The sequence below is a fragment of the Zootoca vivipara genome, chromosome 9, assembly GCF_963506605.1.
Source record: "Zootoca vivipara chromosome 9, rZooViv1.1, whole genome shotgun sequence".
In the NCBI taxonomy this organism is placed as follows: Eukaryota; Metazoa; Chordata; class Lepidosauria; order Squamata; family Lacertidae; genus Zootoca; species Zootoca vivipara.
The window spans coordinates 27,718,754-27,746,509 of NC_083284.1; the positions used below are offsets into that span (position 1 = coordinate 27,718,754).

Genomic DNA, 27,756 nt, shown 5'->3' on the forward strand with positions numbered 1-27,756 from the left:
ACCTACAGAGCAAAAATCATTCCCTCTGCACCTGCATAAATTGGAATCAACTACACACCTGCTCTTTTTTGGGGGGGGGGGAGAGTGCTACCCCGTTCAGAGCAAGTAGCTTGCCTGCTGCCCAGAGCCACCAATCTGCAGTATCTCCTTGTCAGGATTCATATTAAGTTTATTGATCTTCATCCAGCCCATTACTGATTCCACGAATCAGTCCAACAACTTAAACAAACAGCCTCTCCTGATTCTGCTGGAAAGGCAAGAGGGAGCGGAGTGTGGTCAACATACTTTACCCCCAAAACTCTGGATGAGAGCTTCTGGCAGTTTCGTAGAGATGTTAAATAGGATTGTGCAGCAGTATATACCTTGATGGTTTGAAGCATGCTTAAAATATCCTCTATGAAAACAAAAATCCAGTGCACTCTATTCAAAAGTTTTATAAGATGAAATTTTCACCAGTTCCTGGGACATGAACATACTGGTTTTATCCAACTAAGTTTTGCTAAGAGTAGGCCCAATGAAATTAATAGACCTAAGTTAGCCATGTTCTCTATAAATTTAAATGGGTATACTTCAGTACAACTAACATTAGAGGTAACTCTTTTATACAATTCAATCAATTGCAGAGACACCAAGATGCCCCTAATATTGACAGGGCCTGGACATGCATTGCGTACGTGTGAGGTCATGTCATGTCATCACAATGTCTGGAGGAGACCGAGCACTAAGGAGGAGCCAGTCACTGAAGGTGTGCTGAACTTGGCTCCACGCTCGACCTCATCTGCCCCCTCAACATTGAGGGGCTCAGCGTCCTTCCAACAAATATTGAGAGGGGCAAAGATACCTCGTCCCCCTAGAGTTGGCATGCCTGGTCAATATCAGTTCAACACTAAAACCAACAATAGAGATAAAAATACTACTAAGCTGATGCCTTTGGAGACGTTCGGGTAGCAAAGGAGAATGGGTTTTTTTCGGTAGTCCTTGCTCATAGGACACTTTCCCCAAAGAAGCTCACCTAGCATCAACATTGTTGTCTTTTTGGCTCTAGGGGAAAACATTTTTATTCTCCCAGGCATTTGGTCAACAATACTGTTGCAATTTCCGGGGCTAGTTTAGCAATCCATCCTTTTTTAGGATGGTGCAAGATTGGATGGGGCCATAATTGACTATTGTGGATGAACCCTTATTGTATTAACTGATAAGTTTGCTATGTGTTACATTTCCAAATGTTACTTTTGTTGCAAGTCACTTTAAAACTTATTTGTGAAAAGGGACAAATAGATAATCAAAAGTCCAGAAAAACAAATGTAAACAAAATTTCAGAAAACCCCAATGGTCCATAACAAAAAATGAAAGAGCCTAGAAATTTGAATTTGTATGAGCTGCACGTGTATGGCAAGGAAACCCAAAGAATAATTACCTTAAGCAGTGCTATCCGTTCATGTTCACAAAATGGACCTAAGATTATTTGTTTAACTCGTTACCCACAAACTACATGCCTCTTCTTGTTCCAAGTTCTCTCTCACCCCTCCTTCACCCATGAACAATTATATAGATTGCAGATATTGCAAGGAATGTTCAACTCCCTGACAGCTGTTTCTCCCCATATATGAGCTAAGGCTGCCAGACAGTGACAAAGTGCAGGAGACCTTTTTAAAGCTACATCTACTGCTGGAATCCAAAGTTAAGCACTTCTTTTCAAGATCCATCCAAGGATATTTAACAATTCAATTTCCTTGGGTACCATAAGGAAATTAGTTCATATTGAACAGCCATTGCTTAATCTATCCTTAAATACAACTAATTATTGCGTATATATCATAAACCAAGAAGATTCAGAGTGCTTCCATATTTATTTTTCATGCTAATGAGCATCATATATGGCTGTTGAGTAAATCCAGATAAATACAAATTGCTTAATACGGCATCCTGTGGAGCATCTCCAGAAACACAGCAATGTTCAACAACATTGGGTCTTGCTTAATAAAGAAAAGTGATTTCATTTACTCTGAAAACCTAGGGGCATTTCATGCTAGAACAAGAGGCTTCTGTTATTAGAGCTTCCTGTGCAATGTTATCTTAAGATAGACTCCTACGTGACATGGATTTCTTCATAAGCCCCAGCTGTATTTGCTGGACTACCATATAAGGCATCTCAAAGTAAACCACGGACAGACATGTTTGAGCTGAACAAATCCTATTCATGCTTTTATGATTTCAGTGAGACATAGTACTAAGTAAATATATACAGGATTGCAGGCTTCACTCCGATTTTAATCTAGATAGAGGCTCCTCTCTGTTAGATACTGTTTGATGGCTAAAGTGTAATAGGATGCGGATTGTAATAGTTTTAGAGAGCAACACTACATTCAAAATAAAGAGTTCTCAATGGACATATAAAGAACATTTGGTATTAGAATAAATTTCCACTACATGCCCAAATTACACACAGGTATTCCCCCATCACATATAAGAGGGTGATGTAATTTAAAGCACCAAAGGAGTGCTTTTTGTGCTATAATGTTTACTTTATAACCTTGTTTATTTAACACATGCATGTTCTTTCGATTGCTGCTATGTCTTGCTCATGTTTTCATTGGCTGACATTTTTATGATATCAAAAGTACTTACTACATTTTATGTTACATTTTCCCACTATAAATATTAATTTGCGACTACAGCAAGCTCACTAATGTACAGGTGTAAAATATTAACTGAGGATTAGGAAGACAGCCAAATCCATAGGCTTTTTCAGTCCAGTTATTTGGATTTATTTTTTATGGAACATCATCATTTTAATATTTAGAAAGTCTACCAGACTTTGGCAATCATGCATGCAACCAACGTTTCTTTTCCATTCCACTGATGCAATCTACAAATTTCAGTATTCTTCCAGGAAAACAATCTAATGCCAAAGAACACAGTACAGAGCCACACAGTTAGTTCTACGTGATCAAAAGGGTTTTGGGCTTGGATTGTTGTTGTTTAGTTGTGTCCAACTCTTCATGACCCCCATGGACTTTCATTATGTGGATGCATGGCGGCCACATGGTCTAATCACCACTCTCAACCTTTGCATTGTCTAGTAGAACTTACGGTATGCATGTCTTGGCATTCAGCAATTGCTCATGCCTGCAGCATGTCATTGGCTGCCAACAGCAGAGGTTGGTGGGGATAGCGAGTGTCATGACGTCTGAACACAAGTAAATTCTATTTAACTAAAATATTTATCCCTCAGCTTTCCACCATTTTGATTCTCAAGCCAACTTATGAACAATATAAATACCAACTATACTGTAAAACAAATCTAACAACTCGAGAACATATGAAACAGAAAAACCAAACAGCAGAGAAAGAAAAATAAAACATCAGAAAAACATGAAATGTAAAAGACTCACAGCAACGATAAGAAAATCAATATTAAGTGTATCAGTGACTCAGAGGAATAGGACAGGTTTAGCCTTATGATAATAATGGCAGCAGGCAAATACCGTATGCCTAAAAAGGAAGGTGCGCTGTCCTGGTGCCATTGCAGAAGAGATTCTGTCCAGAGTAGTCACCTGTCTACCTTACGGATGCATGGATTAAATGCAATAGCCATGGAGGGGAAGGGGGTCACAAGACATAGGGCTGCTAATTTCCATGGCAGCCATGCATTTTAGAAGGGCTGTAGCTTAGCTGTGGTGCATATTTTGCATGTGAAAGGTCCCAGGTTCAATTTCTGGCTTCTCCAAGTAGGAGTGTGTGGTTCATTAATTAAATGTACTGTAAGTATTTATGCATGCTGACAAGTTCTCTGGATTTTGACCAAATAAGTTAATTTCTTCAGTTTAAGTGGCACAAGTGTAAATCAAAGGTATTTAAAGAAACCTCAAAACCCTCTAGGTTTTCCACACATAGCTGTGATTTATATCTGAGCCACCATAAGTAAGGTGAGGAATTTGTTTGCTTTAGAGTGTTTTTCTTGTTTTGTTTTATTATCACATTTTTGTATGGCATTAGATTGTTATAAGATGTACATTTTTTGTTTCTTCAGCTTGTAAACCGCCTTGAGTAGTGTAAGATAGAAAGACAGTGTACAAATAAAAAAATGATGATGAAAGCTACAGCTTGGTTCCGCTGTTAAAACCTAGATCCTTTGTTAGGGGTTCCGGTTTCCGCCGGCAGGAATGGCGGACCTGTTTTCCATCCCTCTGACCTTCGTGAGGAATTTGGCGGTTGCTAGGGGAGTAAATGGCAACCCCCTACCCTCTCCGGGGGTTACGGAGAGGGGCCGCTGGCCCGCGATGCCCCCAGACCCACTCCGACTGTTTATGGAGTGGGGGGAGCTTGGGCTGAAAAGCACTTACGAGGGCCAGGACTCCCGGACGCTAATCTGCATGGCGGGGATTTCCATGGTTAAAGAAGATAATTAGGCTTAAATCTATGGACATACTTCAGAAGGAGGGGAAGAAGCGCTGTTTACTGCTGAGAAATTTATGCTGCTGAGGGAGAGGAGTCAAAGGCTGTATATCATCTGGAAGAAGGATTGATGGGGACGGAGCGATAAGGGAATTGAGTTTTTTTTAATTTTTCTTCATATGAGTTACTTCGTACCTTCCCAGACGCGATGTCCTGGCTTGTTTGGAGTGAAAGAGAAGCAAAAGACTGTGTGAGTTGAACTTTATAAACTGTTGTTACTGAGCATATTTTTTAAAGATGTGGAGTTGCCGATGAGAAAAGCCCCCCCCCCACTAGTCGGACGGAAGGAGTCCTGGACGCGTTCGGAGGATTTATGAGCTGTGACGCACTTTGAATTGGAGCAGCGACCTGAAGCTAAGTTCAGCTATAGGGTAAGGAGATCCATTAATTTACCAAGAGTTTATGGTTTGATGTTTGGGTCTTCTGCCTGGAAAAGCTGTAAATTTTATAAAGATCGTTAATCTTCATGGCTATGAGAGAAAACGAAAGTGATTTGAGCTTTTTAAGATGGCGCTGCTTCGACGCAACAGGGAGCTCCAGACTAAGAAGATTTATGGGGAGGCTGGACTGATTAACCCACACAGGAGAAAGAACATTTGTGAAACCTTGTTTGATATTTATCTCAGCAGCTGGGAAACAATCGGTTGAAAGTGGAAAACATCTATGTGACTGTAAGGGGAAGATCTGGATTATTATGAACTTGGAGGACGATTTGAACTTTAGAAAAAAGACGGCAGTGGACGGTTGCGAGGAATCCCCAATTTCTTGAAGCATGGGAACCCAAATAAAAAATTCTTTAGACGATTTGGCATAACATTCGGTTTGATTGATATATATATGTGTATAATTTGAAATAATGAATGTGATATAATTGGTTTTAATTGGAAAATTAATAAAAATATTTTTTTTAAAAAAAAAAACCTAGATCCTTTGTTGTTGTTGTTGTTGCTGGTAGCCAGAGATTGGTTTTTTAACCCTTTCTGTGCTGTTTTTTCTGGCGCTTTGGCAAAGGATGATTGGGTGTAACAGCGATCGTTTTTAAACCCGTTCTATACTGGGTTTATGGGCGCTTTGGCAGACTCTGTCGGTGCTGCGTGTTAGTTCCAGCGAAGGTATTATTCATCATTTATTTCTGTTCTCTTTCCCACCCAAAAAAGCAAAGCAACCTTTGCCCCCCCCAAAAAAAAACCTCCAAAACTTTGGTCAGCAGCTTCCAAAAAGCTCAACAACTCTGGGCACTTTGTGATAAATAAGGGGTTTTTGGTTTGGTTTGGTTTGGTTTGGTTAAATAATTAGTTTTGGGTTTATTAAACATAGTTATATATTACAATTATACATTTTTGTTATTTAAACTATAAATATCGTGAAATTATGGTTTTTTTCTATCAAAGTGACACACCACCCGAGTTATGCTCGGTTTGTTGGCAAATTTTGACACACCAAGCTCAAAAGGTTGCCCATCACTGTCCTATAACCTCCACATAAACCAGTCAGGCTTCTCAACTGATTCTCTGGTGGTACTGAATGCTGACCACCAGAGCGATTTGTAGAACAAATGACACTCTCCAAACTCCTCAGGCACCTTGAATGAAAAATGAGCACGACAAAAACCATGAATCCCACCTATGGGATATAAGCACATGTACAATCCCATGCACAGCATTCCTGGGGGAAACTATATAAGCCTGTATTGAGGCAGAAGAATTTATATCCAGTCTTTTGCTTCTTCTGCAATCTAATATTTGCTACCAACAAATATTAAAATCTAATATTTGCTACCAACAGTGCAACGCATCTTTGTTGTGGCCCTGCTGCCCAATTTTCCTGATTTTTTCAATTACTCAAAATTTCTACCACACTTGAGAAATTCAGCTAACAGCAACTAATTGCATCAAGCTTAAACCCTGCCTGTTTTGTTTATCATATGTTGATGATGACTGGAGGCATCTGGCCCAGTTCTTCTGAACTAGAAACATCTGGAAATTGGGGGTAATCACACCGAGCACTAGCTATGTGAAAGGAAGGAATATATTTGCTAAGCTGGATATTCAGCAAAAATGTGTGGAAATAGAAGGAAACTCCTCTCTCTTCCCTTGCAAGAAATATTACTTCTCACAGCATAACTTAGCATGTGTAAACAAAGGGAGGAAAAGTCTTCATCATGTATTAAATATGGTCCTATGGGAAAGACAAGATAACACAAGGCAAATTCCTTTCCCGAGCAATGTAAATCAAAATGGCACAAAACCTAATAGGGATATCCTGCAACACAAACTCACTGAACTTTACTAACCATTGGGATGATATAAGAGAAATTCAGGGTGTTCATTATGGACTCTAGTATGAGATAAAAATGAGGGCAAATGAACTGCATACATGGCGAATGACATGAAATTGCTGAATAGCTGATAAGACTCTCCAACCGATTGTGCCAGGAACAAACCAGAAAATTATGTAAGCAATGACATAATTATGTTCACTATTTCAGGTTGAAATTATGTTTTTAGGGTATTTTGAAAGGCATTTGTTTTAATGCAACTTTTTTTTCTTTTATTAGAACCGCTATGTGATTAGTATCCCATTGCCGCTACCAGAGGTTTAGTATGTAGTCTGCAGTTGTTTATGCAACTTTTTTTCTTACTCAAAAGTTACCAAGGGGAGGGGAGGTTTAATCATCCTCCCTCCCCCCCACAACTGTTACTGATAGTAAAGAAGTCCCCATGGGCATGAATGGGAGGTGGTTTACTATCAGCAACTGCTGGGCTGGGGGTCAGGTGCAGGTAGAAGTTTCAGCTGGTGAAAGGGGAGATTAAACCTCCCCTCCACATGCACCGTGCTTCTGATCTAGACCTGGGCCCCCACACTTACTTTTGACTAAGAAAAATCCCATATGCAGCTGCAGGCTACATGTCCAACATAATGTGCAGTTTGACTGACACACAGGACTTAGGGGAGCGTTGTACCTTGAACTGCAAAATGTAATTTTTCTGCTAAATCACACTTCAAGCTTGTTCAAAGTTTCTGTCATGCATCCTGTGACCATACTCTTGCATTATAGCTATATCCAAATCAGAAATAAAGATAGAGACAACTGTGTCACTTGCTATTTTAACAACTTGTTGATAGCATAACTTCTTGTTATGCTTTTTAGGATTTTAGAAGCTCAGTATATATATGTTAAAAGACAAGGCACTCCTTGCCTGCAGACTCACAATTTATTGCCATGATACAAAAGGATTTTTATTTTTCAATGGAAAGGGAATCAGGAGGTGAAAGGAAAGCAGGCACTGAAGTAGCTAATGGATGGGGCAGGAAAGAAGGAGAGGCAGCCTCCCAGTGGTCCAGAGTGCCTTGGCTGGTGACAGACATAGAAACATGCTTCCCTTAATCTTTGAAGTCCCTGGGCAACCAGCAATTGGAACACTGTATACTTCCTTGCAGGGAAAGGGAAGCATATTCCTTGCAGCTCCTTCTCTGACTGATACATGGAGGCAACTTGGACTGTTTGCCATGATGAAAATAACAATGCAAATTGTACTACATCTGCTGGTCCTTTTCCCTGTAGTTTCAGGCAAAATTACCAGCAATGCCTTCTGGTGTTGTCATGCATGCTACTAAACTTGTCATCTTTTGTTGTTTGGAAATGCCCCGTGTTGCTACAGTTTGTGATCAAGCACCAGAAGGCCTTGAATTAATCTAACGGGCGGCACATGAGCAACATATAAACTACACTATGCTTCTTTCATATGAAGCCTGTTACACTGATACTCTTGGCAAGTTTCGAAAATCTGTTTCTATTGTGCTGGAGAAAAGCTGCTTGGCAGCTCCAGCATGAAAAGTATTTTAACCTCTTCAGAAAGGTTGCTTTATTTTATAACGCAATGTAAAGTCCTGTCTTGAAACTGAATGGAGTTTTAAATGCAAGTTGAAATATGTCATATTTCAAGTGAGGTCTGTCATTCAAAGAAACAGCCCCTCCACAAATAACTCACCAGAGCTGAGTGCAGCTTACTAATAATGGTGTTATAGAATTAAATAAAAACCATGGATTGGCGCAATAAATGGGGGCGATGTTAGCATTTGATTTCAATGGGACTTAATTGTGATCCAACTAACTGTGATGAAGGGTGGCATGTGAAATAAATAAATAATATTAATATTTGCACATTAAATGGTCAATGGTCCCCTCCAGATACACTTTCAATTGCATAATGATTTGATGCGATTGGGGTGGCCATATGTGAACCTGCTTTCAATACTATTTGAATCTAGTTCCATTTCTAATCAGTGCAAATCCTGCAGCTTGCTGCTGAAATCCCACAACTTTCCGTGCCACAAATGTTCTTAGTTGCTGTTTTAATCCACTTTTGTTGTGCTTCAGCCCCTCCAAACAGCAATAATGTGTTAGAACAGGAGAAGCATCACAAAACAACTAATAAAGAAGAACAATTCTACTACCAATGTACTATCATTCTGTCAGTAACATGTTGCCGAATACACCAACACCACAATAAACGCCAGCCTGGAGGGACCCAACATTTAATTCTATGAACTTGCACAATCTATCGACAATACTGTATGGAAAGCAGATAAAGTGTTTAAGGACTATTAAATAACTTCTCTTACTTGTAGCCAAGTTGTCGACATACCACAGCTGCATCCTTATCGGACCATCCATCATCACAAATTGTCCCCCATTGGCCATGGATAAAGATCTCCACGCGGCCCTCTTTCTTATTTTCACCATCCATCAATCTGATAGGAGGCCCTGGGAAAAAGTTACAGCTGTTAACACACAGCAATAGTAGCAAGAACCATTACCCTAGCTAATTTTCATCACATTGAAGGAAAGTTGTCAAGTGGGGCTCAAGTTCAAGCATTCCAGTTTGTACACCAGTGATGAAATCATTTTATTCTTGTCACTTGTATGACATCAATGCCAACTTGTTCAGCAAATCTAGACTCTAATGTGAAATGAATTTCCTCTCTGGTATCCCCAAGAACATTTTCTCAGTCTGCTGATTCCCAAATCTATTCCACTTTTCCAAATTTAGAGGTCGCAGGCTGAATGGGAGAAAATGTTACTACAGAGTCTGTGAAGGATTTAGGAATGTAACACAGGAAGCTAACTTTCCTGCAAAAATTGTGCACCATATTTTGACATGGATACAAGCAAAGGTATAGTGATTACAGGCGTCCAGTTTAAAGAATCCTGTCTCAGTGGAGAATGTAATTAAATCCTGACACTAGCTTGATCCGGACTTTATGCTGCCTTGCAGCCCCAAATTCATAATAATATGTTGCCAGACTGCACCATTTCAGGTGGCAGGTGTGGATCACAGCTTGATTCCTCTCTTTCGTGGACAAAGAGAAAATGTCAGCCAGAAGTTTATGCTACAACCTCCTGCTTGGAATTCTAGGGGTTTTTTTAACGTCCTGTGAGCTGATGTTTTTTATGGGGGTGGCTACCCATAGTCTAAATCACCCTTCCCCAACCCAGTGGCAGCAAATGTTCTGACTAGGGCTGATGGAAGTTGTAGTCCAAAATATTGGATGGGCATGCAGTTGGGGAAGGCTGGTATATATGGTAGAGCCTAGTTGAAGATGCACATTGTGATTGCTCTAATCCAGGCATAGACAAACTCTGGCCCTCCAGATGTTTGGGACTACAATTCCCATCATCCCTAGCTAACAGGACCAGTGGTCAAGGATGATGGGAATTGTAGTCCCAAACATCTTTGGGGGCCGGAGTTTGCTTATGCCTGCTCTAATCAAACCTCTTTCAATTATGTCATAATTGAAAGTCGGATATAGCGACTTTGTTTTGTAGTTTGTTTCCTATCACATATCTACGACACTCCCCTGTTTGAAGCTTTTCTGTACACTACTAAATTTTTCCTAGGTGAGAGAGAGAATTGAAAACCTTGACTGGCTCAGTTACACTTTAATCTTCTCTGAAGAACGGTATGGCAGACTGCCAATTCTCAAAGGCCTTTACAGCCAAAGGCTAATCATCATTACTCGATGAACTCATAAATGCAATCAATACATTTTCTTCTAACCTTACGTTTCCTCAAGAGTTTAGCAGCCAGTGTCATAGCAAGGTCTTCTGCTATTAATAATGTATTATTGTTGCACAACAGCTCAAATTACATTTTCCTAATGCTCAACAGAGCATTAACAGATGAAAGAACAGATGAAACTAACAATTGCTTGCATATTGAAATCAAACATAGCAAATGTCATACTATCCTTGCCTTTGAATTTATTATATACGTTTTAACATATGCAGGCTGAGTATATCCAGACTGACTAGAACTCATTCTGCATCATTGCACACCCAGATCACAGCTCTAACTACACTTGGCCACAGTGCAGTGATCGTGGCTGAAGCTCTAAAGTGACTACAGGGTGAAAAAGTCACACAACAGCTTCAACACAAGAAAGGATCCATTAATAGCACTTCCTTGGCACATTAAAATGACTCATTTGGAAGCAACCCTGCACGTCATCTACACGTGATAAATCCCATGGATGAAAGGCTGGGCTTGCTGGCACTTTGTTTGGAAATGGATTGTTGAACTAGATGGGTCCTCTCCTAGGGGCAAAATGCACATTGTGCTAAAAGTATAGCTTACATGCTACTACATTTGGGTTTTCTGGCTTAACCAATTACAAGAGTGGGGAAGCCAGGGCTGGTCCAAGACATTTGGGCACCTGCGGCAGACCCCAAAATGTCATTTACCACACCCATGATGAAGGGGCAAGGGAAGATCTACATGAGGAACAAAAGGGGAAGAAATATTGACCTTGGGACCAGCTGCCCCAGTGGACCCTGCCGCCTGAGGCAGCTGCATCACCTGGCCTCATGGGTGGGCTAGCCGTGAACAAAGATCTACATCAAGATCTAATATCCATGGGATCCTGCCATCTGAGGCAGCTGCCTCACCAGGCCTCATTGGAGGGCCAACCCTGGGGGAGGCCCAATTGTTATCAGCATGTGGAGGCAGAAGGTTTATTCCTTCCCTCCCCGGCTGCAACCAGGAAGAAAACAGCCATCCTCCCATGAGGCTGTTGATGTCAATGGAAGGCTTTTCAAGCATCAAAGCTACACTGGGGTGTGAGGGTAGATTTTCATTCCAATTGTTGCTGAGAAGGAAGGGAAACCTCCTGCTGGCAATTGTGTTCCTGTGCCATAACTAATTACGGGGGGGGGGATCCAGATACAGCTTGCATGCCAGTCATTTAGCAGTATGTTTTGCCCTCGGTCTGATCCAGCAAAGCAATTCTTAAGTTCTTAAGAATATTTGCAAATATCAGGTCTTAATGCTTATTTTTTATCTAGCCGCATTGTCAGATTTCCCCATAACTCTACTGTTTATGAGATTCATTCCAGCCAAATATATTACAATAGATAAGAAAACAGTTAATAATCTAATTACTGTAACATTTGTTTATATGAGTGGTTCTTCTGTAGGATCCTTGCCTAACCTCTTTCAAATTTGATTAGGCTGCGCAACATCAGTGCTTAAGACTGCATCCAGAATGTCAAAATTTTCACCTCATTTTTGTCATCATCCAGAAATGCTTACTCTACAAGAATATAATTTCAGTTCAGACTTTACTCATATTACCTGGGCAGCAACACAGGATATTAGCTGTAAAATGGAGCAGATTTTATTCTCAACCAGCTTGTTACTACTTGGAAGTTTCATTCACAACTGTTAAATTAATACAATTTTCAGGTATCCAAAGGGAATTTTGCCATCTGGCAGTATTTAACCATATTGGACCCTTTCCAGCTCAGGTTAAGTTCCATAGTTTCATAAACAGAGCAGCCCAGATGTTCACTTAGTGTCTATGCGAATGGTCACTATGATTTGAACCCCAGCTATTCAGGGTTTAAGTGTTCCCATTCTCATTGTCTCACCCACGCAGAAATACTATTTACATTATACTGCTGGTGTAATAAAAGCTTTGGAATATTAAGAAGTGTAAAAGAATAGCAATGAAAAGGGATGAGGGAAAGAGTAATAATATGACTGGAAATTCATTTAGCAAAGCGTGCAAGATGGAAAGAAACTCTAGTTCAATAATGCTGTAAACACTATGATTTGTTTAACAGTATGCCTCAAGTTATAAAGTTGGTATGGTACCAAGATATGCTTAATAGAGCTCTTTGTTAAGTTGAAAGACATGATGCAATTCTTAAATAAATTCCTTATAAGATGCCTTATCTTCATTACTATGTTTACTTCTCATTGAAATGCTGTTCTTTGGCTCTGTTTGCCATTTCCCAACATAGGGTGAAACCTATATTTTTCTTCCTCATAAACAGGGGTGATAAATGAGATCAATCATTTCCATTCTTGGGGGTTAGGTAGTCAAGGTTCTTTAAACACCTGTAGCTGGCTGTTGAGCTATATTATACATATGAAGTTCTCTTCATTGGTCCATATTTGCGCAGTACTGTCTCTTGTGATAGACAGCATCCAAGGCCTCAGATATGGGGTCTTTCCCAGTCAGGCTATCCAACATCCTATAACTGGAAATACCAAGGTTTCAACCTAGGACCTTCTGCTTGCCAATCATTTGCTCTGCTCTCTATTGCAGGGGTGGCAAAGGGAGTGGTGAATGGGCTGGCAGAGAGAGTGCACAAAAGCTATGCAATTCTGCAAACTCCAAGGATCTGGACCTGCCCATCAATTGCCTGCATTGTGTGGAAGACTGACCCTTGGCAGAAAAAAGATCTCAGCTCCTTGTTCTTTGGAATGACTATAGTTCCTTCCCAGACACTTCTCACTTTACAATTTTCACTCTGCAAGTTGTCCGAAAACTCACACCTATGGGGAGAATTTATTCACATGCCTATTTATATGTCACACTTGTGTATGTGGAATTCACCATTACAACCATACCATGGGCTGTGCATATGCTTCACTAGAAAAATACTTTAGTTCTCCGTGAAATTAAAAACTCAGCTACTCCAGTACTCAACTGCTTCAGAACAAGCCTATGGTAACCAGATTAAAAACGTCCTCTATTTACATGACAAATAGCTTGTTCCTGTACTAGGTAGACATTGTTCTGTATTGCTTTTGCAGCTCTTTTCTTCCTTGTCTTTCTAAATTTAACAGATTTAATTTTTTTTTAAATGGATACTCAGTATAACTATTCTCTGTTTCCAATCGTGAAAGCTGCTTTGTATCTTCTTCTGATTAGCTCAAATAGTTATAAGAACTGAATCAGGTGTTTAGGTCTGGGCCACAATGCAACATGGCCAACGCATTGCTAATTTCACCTTGAACACGCTAAATAATGGGGAATATGCCATTGAGGTCAGAGAGAAGATAAACCAAGGTTTAATAATCTATATCTAGTTAGAATGTAGCCAAGATCCAAAGGGCTACTGACTGGCTCCAATATGCCCAGCAAAAGTTCAGACTTTTTGCCTTTAAAGAGCAGATCCCTATGCCATATCAGAAGCAGTCTCAGTTTCCCAAAAGGTTTGCTATGTGGCATGGTGGACTGGTGCTTAAGAACAACAAATATAAAGCACCTTGGGGCTCCCTTGGTTCTCTGTATCCAAGCTTGCATTTTACAAAGAGGAGCTTACCCAGTGATGCTCTGTGGCTGTCGTTATCTCTATAGCAACTTATCCCAACATCCTCTTTGTGGCTGCAATCATGCTTTCCCCATTCCCTCTTTGAACACTGGAGGATTGCAGACTCCTTTCCTGAGCAGCTGACATCATCCAGCCAGATGGGTCCAATGTTCTCTTCTGGGTAGTGTTCTGAGACACTTTTCCCATTCCTGTTTGCACATGGATAGTTTGGCATTTGTATTGTGAGTGAGGCGTTGAATAATATTATAATAATAATTTATTATTTATACCCCGCCCATCTGGCTGGGTTTCCCCAGCCACTCTGGGCGGCTTCCAACCGAATATTAAAAACAGTACAGCATCAAACATTAAAAACTTCCCTAAACAGGGCCGCCTTCAGTTGTCTTCTAAATGTAAAATAGTTGTTTATTGCCTTGACATCTGCTGGGAGGGCGTTCCACAGGGCAGGTGTCACTACCGAGAAGGCCCTCTGTCTGGTTCCCTGTAACCTCACTTCTCGCTGGATCTCAGTGTCCGGGCTGAATGGTGGGGGTGGAGACGCTCCTTCAGGTATACAGGACCAAGGCCGTTTAGGGATTTAAAGGTCAGTACCAACACTTTGAATTGTGCTCGGAAACGTACTGGGAGCCAGTGTAGATCTCTCAGGACCGGTGTTATGTGGTCCCGGCGGCCACTCCCAGTCACTAGTCTAGCTGCCGCATTCTGGATTAATTGCAGTTTCTGGGTCACCTTCAAAGGTAGCCCCATGTAGAGCACATTGCAGTAATCCAACATATGATCAACATAAAAAACAAACAATAATATTTCATGTAATAACAGTTCCAGTGCACACACCACAATTAAGTTCAACTTCGATTAGCATCCATTTTATTTTGAGTAACATTGTCCAGTGTCCACCACCTTTAAATAAATCTTGTTGCTAAAAATTCATGAATGTTTTACTTTATAAAGGCCCTGATTCAGCAGAGCATTTAACCACTCATTTGACACAATATGCAGAACTCTATTTCATCCTCTGACACTAAAGGCTGTTATAGATATAATCCTGCTGACCGCTTAGCCTTGTACACACACTTTCCATGTTCATTCCTTCTGGAGTGTAAATTCTTCCTCCCAGGACTAATCACTTTTAAGTCAACTACAATGTACCTGAGTTCCTTCTTAATACAGCAAATAAAACTTTGAAATACACACACCACAAAGGTTAGATTTGTGGGAAGGAGTGTACAATACCATAGCACTGCCCAGTGCTACGTCTGCACCAGCCCAGATTATCTCAATTCCCATTTTTAAAATTGGCACCTGCCTGCTCTGTTGGCAATTTAAACATTTGTTCCAGTAGGACTGTTTTCAGACATGGATTGCTGAACTAGAGACTGGTAGCAAACTGATTCAATTGATAAAGTGCACCCCCTTCCCAAACCAAAGACAACTAAGAAACGGGTTTATTTTTTATTTTTTACAAAAATAAGATTCTTAATCTAATCATTTAAAAAAAAATCCTAGTTGATTTTTTTCAATAATGTTTTACTGCTGATAAATGATTAGGACATAACAGTGAAGTTAAGTAGGCACCTGTGAAATTCTGGACAATAGCATTTTGCAGAAAATTATCAGCAGTGATCTGCAAAGTAATTAACCTCCTCACATAAATTGACCTTACTTAAAGCCCAGCTGGCGGCAAACCACATGTGTGTTCAGTTCAGTCCACCCATCATCACAGATGGTGCCCCACTGTCCGTTGTAAAGCACCTCCAGACGTCCCTCATGACTGACTTTCCCACCTGCCAGTCTGATGGCACCATCTGTAGCATTAAAAATAAGAGCCAGCAATGTTTAAGAGGCAACTTTGGGGGGAAAGAATCTGTGCTATAAAATATGCTGCAACAGCTAGACACTAGTAATTTGCAAGGTTTAATAAGAAAGTAACAGGGGAGAGGGGCCTAATCCTGGCACATTTCCTATTGTTGCTCTTATCCAATTTCATAATTTAATCCCCAAATGGTTGTACTATATACATTGAAATGTCACCCTGACTTGGCCCCACATCCCATGGCTTCACTGCGTCTTGACCCAAAAACTATAGCCTTCTAAGACTTCAGCAACCTTTGTTGCCTACCTGTTAGAGGAGTGCAGGAAACTCCTGCATCTTCTTTGTGGCCACAGTTGTGTTCTTGCCAGGAACTCTTTAGACATTGTTCTATAGACAGCTCGTTTCCTGTACAACGCACTTCATCCAACAGCACAGGACCTGAGCCTTCTCCAAAATAAGCCTGGCTCCATGCCTTGGCAATCCCCCTGCACAAACATGAACAAACAGAGAATCAATGATGGCAAATGGTCAGGAAGTGCCTCTAAATTAGCTACTGAAATGGTTTGTATTGCTTTGGTACACATGCTACAATCCAAAGCAATATTGATCCAAGTAGATGAACAGAGTGGTTACTTGAGATGCTTATTTCTTAAAAAGAACCCTTTGATAGATTTTGCATTGCCCATTAAATATGTATATTTTTATCGGGAAATTAGAGTGCTTCTAATTTCCACCCCATGTTCTTCTTTAGTTTAGTCAACTGTATGGAGAAGACAAAAATAAGACTATTTTTGCTTCTTCTTTTTTCCAAAATGAAACAAACAGCTAATAAAAGCAGGAAAAACATGGTCATGTGTAAAGAAAACAGGGAAGTACAAAGCAAAGCTCATTTTGTATATAAAAGGCCAGACACTCATTTATGACATCTATAGTTGAAAAAATCCAGCCTTAAACATAACAGTGATTTGCACACCATGGTTTCTTTTTAGATTACTTTCCCAAAAACTTCTATCTTAATGTCCTTCATGACTCATAAAAATATGCTGCGGTTTTTCAATCTGTTTATAAGACATCTGGCTGTCTCCTTCGCCCACAGCCTAAAGCAGGTTGAGATTATCAGAAGTGAGTATCGTAAACTCAGAGGACCTGGCAGACACAAGGGCTGGTGCTAGATTAAGGGAACAGGATCAGCAAAACAGAGATGAATTAGATAATTCAGCAAGAAAGAATGTACTTCCTGTTGTAACAAAAACATCAATAATAAAAACTTAAAATGTCTCATAGTGATGTACAAAGATAAATTAACATAATGATAATAGATTCTGGTTTTGGGAGAAAGGCTCTTGTTTCTTACAATTTAAAGCAAATACATCAGACTGTTTTCTCAACAGGTTTTTTTTTGGGGGGGGGTGGTTGCCTCTTTTGGTCATCAAGGAAACAACCCTCTATGCCACACCTGAAGAGTTTATGAATCACTGAGCAAAACATATGATCCTTTTGCCACCTGCCAGAAAATATGAAACAAAATGCCAAACTAGACAAAAAACGCAGCTACAGGGGGTGATACTGGATCAAACAGAAAGAGGTACTTTAGGCCAGGGGTGCCCAAACTTTTCTCAAAGAGGGCTGGATTTGTTGAAGTGAACATGTGTGAGGATTTTTAGGATTGAAGTTGTTGAGCTTTTTTACAATTTTACCAAAGTTGTTGAGCTTTTTTAGGATTGAAGTTGTTGAGCTTTTTTTTAGGATTTATATACTGCCATGGGGACCGGATTAAATAAACCCATAGGCCAGATTAGGCCCCCGAAACGGACTTTGGACATGCCTGCTTTAGGTGTTTCCTCCCCTGCTGTGGTCCTGCTGAAAACTGCTCCCCCAAATCTCCTATTTGCAGTAGGAAGAAAGCCACCACTAATGTCAGTGGTTACCAAAAGGAGCTTATTTGCTTCAGGGGGACTTACATTGCTAAAGGAATAGCACTGCATCCCTTTTCATTTCTAAATTATATTTCACTTTTCCATGGATATTAAAATGTGCCCAAAGCAGCTTACATTTTTTACAAAACAGTAAAACAATGCAGATCAAAAACACACAGTAACACCAACATTTCAAAAACATTTCATTTAAATAATCATTATATTAGTGGAATGAAGAAAAAATATACCAAAGATGTGTGATGATGTCCAACTAAGTCAGAGGAGACCCAATGATATAAAAAGGACTTAATCTCCACTTGTTACAATAGGTGCATTCTGAGTATGACTAACTTTGGATATTCTACATGCTCTGCTGAAAATATACTTATGCAGTGCCTCACAGGCTGGAAATCCATATGCTATAACGGGGAGGGGTTAGCATACAGAAAGTATTTAATTAGATGAGCAGTATTCCCTTCTTGTCACTGGCAAACTAATCCTGGTGGGTTTTATTGCACAGTAATGCCAAGTGAAAGCTGTGAGAGGATAGGAAGGTCATTGCCAAGAGGCTTTATTTTATAATTTGCAGAACATTTCCAGCTGGATTAACTGAGACAATATACATACACACAGAGCTTGGCGTCTCTTCGTAGCCCGTCCACCCCCGGCCACTATATATTTCCTCTCATGGTAAATTTCAGTCTAGGAATGATGAGCCTACCTGCTAAGGCATCTTCTTGAGCTCACTAGTCCTTAGGCTCCCATAAAAACATATGGATAGGGAATATTTAATGGCAACTATAATTTACTAAACTCATGGGACAGAGGCAAGCTAGTCAACCTCAAAGTAAGGTAAATGTAATTCCACTTTAGCATGCTGCATGTGTTTGAAATTACAAATTGCCAATAAACTGGGCTCAAAAGAGTGGTGCTGCATGTGCATAAAACTTTGTCTCTATTCTCGTCAACACAGATGCAATTCTCACTCCATCCTGGAAACCAAAGATTCTCAATATCATGAGCAACATGCTGAACATCAGAAGTGGGGGCAGTGTTTAAAAAATGGCCTCAGGAGCTCTATTGAGCACAAGGGGGCTGCTCCCCGTGCAACTCTCAGGCATGAGTTCAAATCTATCCTCATGTGTGAATTCCACTGATTAGTTCCAATATACAACCTACAGCCAACATGAACATGGCGGAACAAATCTGAGAAGTGCAGTGCAAATAAGTCACACTGGGCTACTGATTTTTCCTAGGTGGTATGTGGATACTCAATACATGGTGTGACATCGTTGCCCTTAATGATGGCAAGGATGATCCTGCAAGTGACATCTGTGGCACCACACCACACATGGACTATCCCTACAAGTTGCATGGGAGAGAAGGAGTACAAAACATGAGATTGCCCTTTTAGCTTCGGGTCTATATATGATCAGCAACTTTTAGTTATACCCTGAGGTGGTCAAAAGACCCTATTTTGGCTCAAGTGGTGCTGCTTGTTCAGCCGTCCTAAGTATCAGATCCATTTCAAACCATGGTGCAGGCATTTGACTTTTTGCTTTTGCATCTCAGTTCATTGGCATTGATTAGCTTTCTTTTTCAACTGAATACAATATACTGGGGTGGAGAAACTAACCCAAGGCCAAGCTGCCTGCAGACTACCTCAGCGTCCACATCATCCCACTGGTCATCGCAGATGGTTCCCCAGTGACCAGCATGATACACTTCTACTCTTCCTTCATAAGCACTGCTTCCATCAACCAGTCGGACTGGGATAAAATCAGGGTCTGAAATGAAACACATAAGGAAGCGAGGGAAATGAAGTTTTCGTTTCCCAGTTATTAGTGATCAGCTGCTACCAAATGGACAACAAAGGCTTTGTAATTTGAACAGACACAACCTAGTAATATTGTGGCTCATTTCAGATCACTCACCATAACGCAACAGCATGCCTGGAGTGTTAATAATTCCTGCAGCTCTAAAGCAGAAATTTCAACTGCAGAAACAGAAACTAAGAATTCCACATCTCCTAAACTCGACAGATGTGAAGGAAATCAGTAGTGGTCCTTTGTTATAACTTAATAACAATAAAGGAACTTACGTTTCAAACAGGGGCTAGCCAGTTGCCTCTGCGAAGCATTCTCAACAATGGTTATCACTGAATCACACATAGGTTGCTCTTCTCTGTGATGGTCAAAATGGAAATTTGGAAGTATTGAAAGCACAAAGCCCTTGTGCTTCCTTCTCTGTTTGCAACAAATTAACCAGGGTCTTCCATATGTACATTCTGTTACTTTGGACCATGTGCATTATTTGGCGATTAAAATTTGGGGTTTCATTTTAAAACTTATAGTTTTATCCAGTGCTGCAAAAGCCAAGTTCTACTTGCACAGCAGGACTTCCCCTGTCCTCTCTTCTGTCTGTGCATTCCCAAGAACTTAAAGGGAGAGTTCTCCAAAAACCTCTAGAGCAAATTCTGAGAGTATATTGGGGGCTATAGGAAAGGGGAGGTGATGGGACCAGTGCCAGGAGGCAGTGAGAGAATTTACTTTCTTGGGCTCCTTGATCACTGCAGATGGTGACAGCAGTCATGAAATTAAAAGACGCCTGCTTCTTGGGAGAAAAGCAATGACAAACCTAGACAGCATCTTAAAAAGCAGAGACATCACCTTGCCGACAAAGGTCCGTATAGTTAAAGCTATGGTTTTCCCAGTAGTGATGTATGGAAGTGAGAGCTGGACCATCAAGAAGGCTGATCGCCAAAGAATTGATGCTTTTGAATTCTGGTGCTGGAGGAGACTCTTGAGAGTCCCATGGACTACAAGAAAATCAAACCTATCCATTCTTAAGGAAATCAGCCCTGAGTGCTCACTGGAAGGACAGATCGTGAAGCTGAGGCTCCAATACTTTGGCCACCTCATGAGAAGAGAAGAATCCTTGGAAAAGACCCTGATGTTGGGAAAGATGGAGGGCACTAGGAGAAGGGGACAACAGAGGACGAGATGGTTGGACAGTGTTCTCGAAGCTACGAACATGAGTTTGACCAAACTGCGGGAGGCAGTGCAAGACAGGAGTGCCTGGCGTGCTATGGTCCATGGGGTCACGAAGAGTCGGACACGACTAAACGACTAAACAACAACATAGGAAAGGGAAAGTTCTGTTGCACAAGCCAAAGGACAAGATTGCATACAATTGTGTCTTACTCGAGAGAGTTGTTACTGTACTTCAATTTGCAACACTGTTGTGTTCAGAGCCATGCAGGCAGCCCCAATCTATGATTTGGCACACACTCACACAGAGCAATGTCCATGTACGCCAAAAGGTGCATTTATACAGCTGAAGTAATCCACATGGTGACAGTGACTAGAAAAAGAGCTCATGACCTGTGGAAATAGTTGCTGGTTGAATATACATACAACCCATTTTGTAACTGTTTCTCCAGGGGACTACAAGGCCTGCTTGTAGTTAAGGAAATGTTAGAATCGCTCATAGGTAAAGTGGTTGCAAGAACTAACCTGCAGAGTTCTAAGCATAGCCCAGACTAGCCCTGCTCACGTGACTTTTTCAATCCACTGTATCCAAGAAGCTCTCTTTTCCCTATACAGTACCTTAGGAAACAATCATTTTCTGCATTACATTTTTGCTCCTGTACTGTATATAAATATACTGGAGGCTGGAAAAAGAGGCCACAGAGGCTCTTCATATGATGATCTGACAAAGAATAAAGCAGCCCTAAAAAAAAATTCTGCATATCTGTGCAGTTCCTATACAGTAACATAATTAAGGATATCAGTACTGTACATTCCTCTAGCTGGACAAACTCACTGAGGAACAGAATGGTTTGAATATCATCAATCATGATGCTTCATTTGGAAAGAGAAAAAAGTACAGAATGCACTTTTTCAGAAGGTGACAAATTGCAACACCAGCAAGTATTTCTGGCCTAGACAAGCGCATATATGCACACAATGTATTCTGGAGGCATAATTCTCAAAGGGTGAGGCATGCCTTCCCAAGGAGGTGCAGGCAGCTGTTCAGGGAGACATGATGTCATCTTGCAAGCAGCAATGTGAGCCTCATAAGTGTTCCACCTTCCATTGATGAATAGTGCTGTGTGCCATGTGGAATCCCCTGTCTTTTTTTAAAGGCTTTGAGGTTTGATTCTCGGGCACCTTTAAGGGTCCTGCTTTGAACTACTTTTGTCTAGATCTCAAGAGAGAATGAATTGTGCCAGTCAGCTTAATTTTGTCTTTGCTTTAGTGATGCTCAGAGAACTTTAAAGGTATTAAGGAAGCCAAGAGTGCAGGCAAGTGCCCTGAAACACCACAACACACCTTTAGGTAGAAGGACCCAGACAGGAAGATGGTGGGCAATCATTTCATAGACCACAGGTGATCAAACTGCAGCCATAGGGACACAGACAGTACACAGCCCAATCTTATGTGGTTCTCAGCCCAATTTCATGTGGGTGGTGAAAGAAGGAGGAAAATTGGTGGAAGGTACCAAGGGAGACAGAGAGAAAAAGAGAAAAAGAAAAGACAGTGGGCCACCAACATTAGCCCCTGGACCTAATCACTGTAGAGTCCAATCCTGCCCAATCTGCCCCTGCCCATCACTGGCCTTGCCAGAAAACCCCAGAAGGGAATGTTGTTGTCAACATGTCCACCCTTCCTTTGAAGAGTCCCTTAAAAGGCTAGTGAAAACCATCAAGGACCAAAGAACAGAGAAAGGAGTCCTTGAAACTATTATCCTAATTCCTGAATACAAAACCTTCTGCATTAATGTTGTGATACTGACTTCAAAATCTCCATTGTGGAATAATTCCAGCTAGTTCAAAAGGTATTTAGGCCTCAATTAAATACGACTTGGAGGAGAAGAATGACACTATTATTTAGCACACCCTTAACTACTTTACCACCAACTGTTCTCAACAAGGCTATTTTAAACTAAATCGTCTCTGAAGACAACAATGCTGTTTACATAACGCAAAACCAAATTATGTATGTGTACTTGTCTTTTACCATGGGAAAAGCCACATGCAACAGCAGCTGCCATATTTTGAGGACACATTCCATCCTGCCAGACACTTTTTTCACAAAGTAAGATGTTTTCTTCATCGCCATGGCAATGTACATCACTCCAGTAAACAGGGATAAGGCCCGGTCCAGAAAATGGGGTGTGCTTCGCTGTGCCTCTCTCCCTGTGGGAAAAGCATAGGCAATGAGGAAGGCAAATGAGATAACTAGAAACCCCTTGTTAATGTACTATTCCAAATTAAATAGCACATGCTTCACTGCAGTTTCTGAGGCACAACTAAGCCTTTCGGTGGGTATTATGTATATGCACGTGTACTGGATTTGAAATTGTTTTTATATATTTTTATTGATGCTTTATGATGTTTTTATGATTCATCACTCTGAGATGTTTCATGAAGAGTGAAGAGAAGGTTATTTTAAATATTCCCTTATCCGCAGTGAACTCCAATATTGCTTTTAAAATTCTCACATGAGCTGCCAATAGAGACAGACTATTTCTTCAGCAACTTTCCCCACAGGCAACTTTCATGCCAATCCCCCAAGCTGTCTCTTTTAAATGTACATGAAATTTAAAAACAGCTTGAAGGTTCGCTGGGAGCACTCTTAAAATACTACTAGTGCACTGTAGTGCAATGCAGTAGCACACTGCACTGGATCATGCTATAGAGAATTCTAGAAGCCACTGGTAAGCCCTATAAACTGAAGCACAGCATATGAGCTCTAGTTTCAAGAGCTCTTTAGGCAAGTAGTCAGCTATAGGGTTCTAGACCAGACATCCCCAAACTTCGGCCCTCCATATGTTTTGGACTACAATTCCCATCTTCCCCTACCACTGGTCCTGTTAGCCAGGGATCATGGGAGTTGTAGGCCAAAACATCTGGAGGGCCGCAGTTTGGGAATGCCTGTTCTAGATGAATGTACGTGAAGCAGCATCTCTTCTTCAGCCTTCTCCATACATTGAACCAGGTATTCACACTTGGGTGAAGGTAGCAGCCTAGGAGAGCCCATACATGTGTTCCATTTTCATATGGAAATTAGTTACTCATTTTGAAACCATCCTAATATCAAACAGATAATTCAAGCAGACTCGCTGGCAGCTTGTATCGCTCATACCTTGAGAAATCTGGGAGCAAAGACCTTTTTATATGAAAACCAGATAGAGAAACTGCACGTAACACACAGCTAAAACCATAAGCAAAATTGCAACCTCCAGATGGGCAGGACTTTGATCTCATCTAATCCACATATCTGTATAAATTGGTTTGGCATGTGCAGATTAATATTAGACATTACAAAACAGCTCAGAGTCAGTTCAAACTGGCCACTCTTTTAAGAAGAGGAGAATAATCTCTAGTTAACATCACATTGCATGTATTCTAAGCAAACCCAATAAAGCTTGTTTTTTTAAAAAGGGCCATAACACAAAAGAACAATCAAGCCAACAGGCAATGGAAACTGCTCCATGAGGGCAAATGGGACACTTCCCCACTAACCTCAGTCTAAGCTAGCCTGCTTCCTTATGCACAACCAGTCCAAAGGTGGACTTGGCTGTCAGATTCCTCAATGGTCTCAGGTTTACCTTTGTAGAACTTAACAAGGAGGAAGATGCTGACAAAACTCTGCTTCCACCTACTGTTTGCCTCCCTGTCCTCTGCCCTAGCAGTACCACTACTGGTGACACCATTGTAATATTCAGTATGGGATAGGATTAATAAGAAGCACAGATGACCTTAGCCAGGAATCATAGCTTGGCTATAGCAAGCCACAGCAGCCCTAGAATTCTCTTCCAAACACACAGCGCTCTGCCCGGCATTAAATCCAGCATTGTACTTGTCATGCTTTGTGCCATTTAACATCCCCAATCTTTGTCACAACTTGAATTTAGCAGAGTTGCTTTCAGTAGAAAAATACACATATTCAAGCATCACCCTCTTTAAAAAAATCATTTTACGATTAAATATGTATTGAGGAGAGGTAAATAACCCAGTAGGATTAACAGATGAATACAGCAACTTCACTTAGGTGTTCATTATTTCCTGAAAAACACCCTTGAAGTTGCAAATGGTTAATTAACCACTTCTATATTGTATCCATAGCAACCTGCTGATTTTTCATTATTTTGATGCCAACCTGAAACATGACATTAATTAAAAATTTATGTTCCAGTCTGTCATAGAAGGATAATAAAAGGGGAAAGGGTGGACTTAAAGTTTATTCATATAAAATTCCCTACCATTTTACTAAATAATGAGCTTGCTTTAAGCAGTACTCCTGATTCGTTTTTGTTGGCATCTGTCTGTCTCGAGAGACAATGGAGTGCACCTATGGGGCTGAGGTCAAACCACTGTGTTAGCAGCACTGAAGTAACATTCCCAGGGTGCAAGCCTTGGCAGTGTGCATGGAGGTCCTGAGCTACCTGGATGACAAGACTCCGCTCTCAGCCTTGCTGATGTGGTCCAGAGGAAAGCAGAGCAATACATTTGGCCCCAGCTTGCCTGTATGAGTTGCCGGAAGGAGGTAAACAAGGTGCCATCCAACCGTCTTAGGGACTCCACTCTGGATTTGTGTAGGGTTTATTCCTTAGACTTTTCTTCTCCCAAATATATCCCACAAGGCAGCAGTGTTTTTCCCCAGCCTTCCCAGGTTGACGAGCCCCATCTGCCCCTCTACATCCCTCTACAGCACATGCTGTAACTAGCTTCTTGACCGTTGGACCCACAATGTAGGACAATTCTTCAACTGTGGGGTTTTTTTCCATAGCATATATGAAAAGCACCTCCCCACACCCCACCCCACTTATAATGCAACTCGCTGGGTAGACCTTCATGTGAGAAGCAGTTCTCCACATGGTTCAGGAAGATGCTAAAGCAATGTATGGTTCAATAAACTCAAACCAAGTTGAGAATGATTCAAATGCATACCAGTAGTTTATATTTACAGCATACTGTAATTGTTCGTTTCATCAACAAGGAATTTCACAGAGTACAGTGAGGCTGGATCTGGGCTAGGTTGGGCCTGGGCAAGTGTTGGCCTATCCCAGTTGAACAGAACAACAGTCCTTAACATGCTTCTTTTGTGTTCAGTCGTGTGTGTGTTTTCATCCAACCTCAAGATTTCATCGTCTTCTTTGTCATAAGATTCTCTTCTTATTCTAAAACTACTACCTCCTATGTCAAGGCAAGAACTGGTGTTACAAATTATTCTAGGGAGAACCAGTTCCACTGTACGAGACACAACAGGCAATCACCCAAGACCATAAATACAAAGTTATACAATGATCTTTGTGCAATTCCGCCCTAAGTTATCCGCAGGTCAGTGCCACTGATTAAACTGGGACTTGTGCATGAATAATAGAGGACCATTTATATCCAAACATTATGGGTTTCCTACATGCGAATCATATCCATGTAGGTAATTGTAGGCTATGCAAGTATAGATTGTCATGCTCCCAACAAAATATACTAATGTGGTATTTTACTTCAGTTTATGACATGAAAAAAGTTGCAACAATCTATATGCTAATTTAATGCTATTTCGTATTCTGTGCAGAAAATCTGCAATGCATGCAGGACTGTAGCATCAATACAGATTCCATAGACCTAATAATCCTTTTCTGTTTTTTAGTGTTCCTGCTTAAGCATCACCTTTCACTTTTTAGAAAACTGTTTGAAATGAAGCCGAAAAGAAGAACATTGGCATAGAGTGGAGAGAGAGAGAGAGAGAGAGAGAGAGAGAGAGAGAGAGAGAGAGAGAGAGAGAGAGAGAGAGAGAGAGAGAGAGAGAGACTATGTGAACACCAGAGGCAAGGGCATAGAAACAAGGCAAGTTGCTATTTACAGGGCTCTGAAGAAGACTCAGCATATCTTGAGATGGCAGCAGCTGAACACCACAGATTTCTAGGCTCTCTCTGAAACCAATACAGCTGGAGAATTAAAAAGAAAAAGAAAAAAGATGGAGAATGGCAATTACTCTGAAATGCTCCATCGGGAGTCTGATCCTGTATTCCGTTATACAGCTGCAACACAGAGTTTTTCAATCATCTATATAAAATATTGTTTGTTTGTTTTAAAAATATAGGGCATGTTTCCCACAAAAAAGAGGATTCAATTAATAGTGTTTTGCTTTGTTTTCAAAAAGAAAGTATTTATAATAAAGATTGTGTCCTTAATTTAGAGTGCCCTGAGAAAACTAGTATCCCAATTTTATATCTTCCTTCTAGAACCAGAGCACAGGAAGCTGTTTTTTTACATTAAAGTGAAATTTTCAGAACTTTCTTGTTTTGATTACTTAGTTATTTAAATGATTTCTAAAGCCACTGGCTTTCTACTGAAGTCATTGACTACATATATTCTTAACTGTCCCTGCTTTCCAGATAAAAGTAATATTGCCTCTAGAATCATCAAATTTTAGTGAATAAATTATTTCAAGCAATTGTGACATCCACTAATACAGACAACTGGAAACTGACCTCCATTTTACTCCTACAATGTGTAGGAATGAGGCACCATTTATAATCCAATGTGAATTAAGAGCTATATAGCACTTACCCAAGTTCAAGCTGTTGACATATCACTGATGCATCAGTATCATCCCAATGATTGCTGCAGATCGTTCCCCATATTCCGTTCAGATAAACTTCAACTGTGCCTTCAAACTCATTTTTGCCACCTTTAAGTCTCACAGAACCTACATAGTAAAATAAAAATTATGATAAGCTGTGCGTCTCTGTGTTAGAATCCTTCTCATAGATGAAATATTGGCAATGTCAACAGCAACCATTTTAAAACAAGCACCCTGTATCCTACAGGAAAAACCTTCTCGTCAGCATTTGCTGTACAGTGGTACCTCTAGTTGTGGACTTAATCAGTTTCGGGGTGCCATTCGCACCCGGAAAAGTCCGCAACTAGA

The 27,756-nt window shown here is 40.6% G+C and overlaps 1 protein-coding gene across 1 annotated transcript in view; it reads right to left on the reverse strand.

Moving 5' to 3' along the window:
* PRSS12 (serine protease 12) overlaps nt 1-27,756 on the reverse strand; it is a 53,077-nt gene that overhangs the window by 11,775 nt on the left and 13,546 nt on the right. Inside the window, exons 2-8 of the mRNA XM_060278558.1 lie at nt 27,396-27,534; nt 22,834-23,012; nt 19,449-19,599; nt 16,203-16,381; nt 15,747-15,888; nt 14,075-14,271; nt 9,085-9,226 (exon numbers count right to left, since the gene is read on the reverse strand). Of these exons, the coding sequence (XP_060134541.1) occupies nt 9,085-9,226; nt 14,075-14,271; nt 15,747-15,888; nt 16,203-16,381; nt 19,449-19,599; nt 22,834-23,012; nt 27,396-27,534 (1,129 nt within the window). The remainder of the gene's footprint in view (nt 1-9,084; nt 9,227-14,074; nt 14,272-15,746; nt 15,889-16,202; nt 16,382-19,448; nt 19,600-22,833; nt 23,013-27,395; nt 27,535-27,756) is intronic.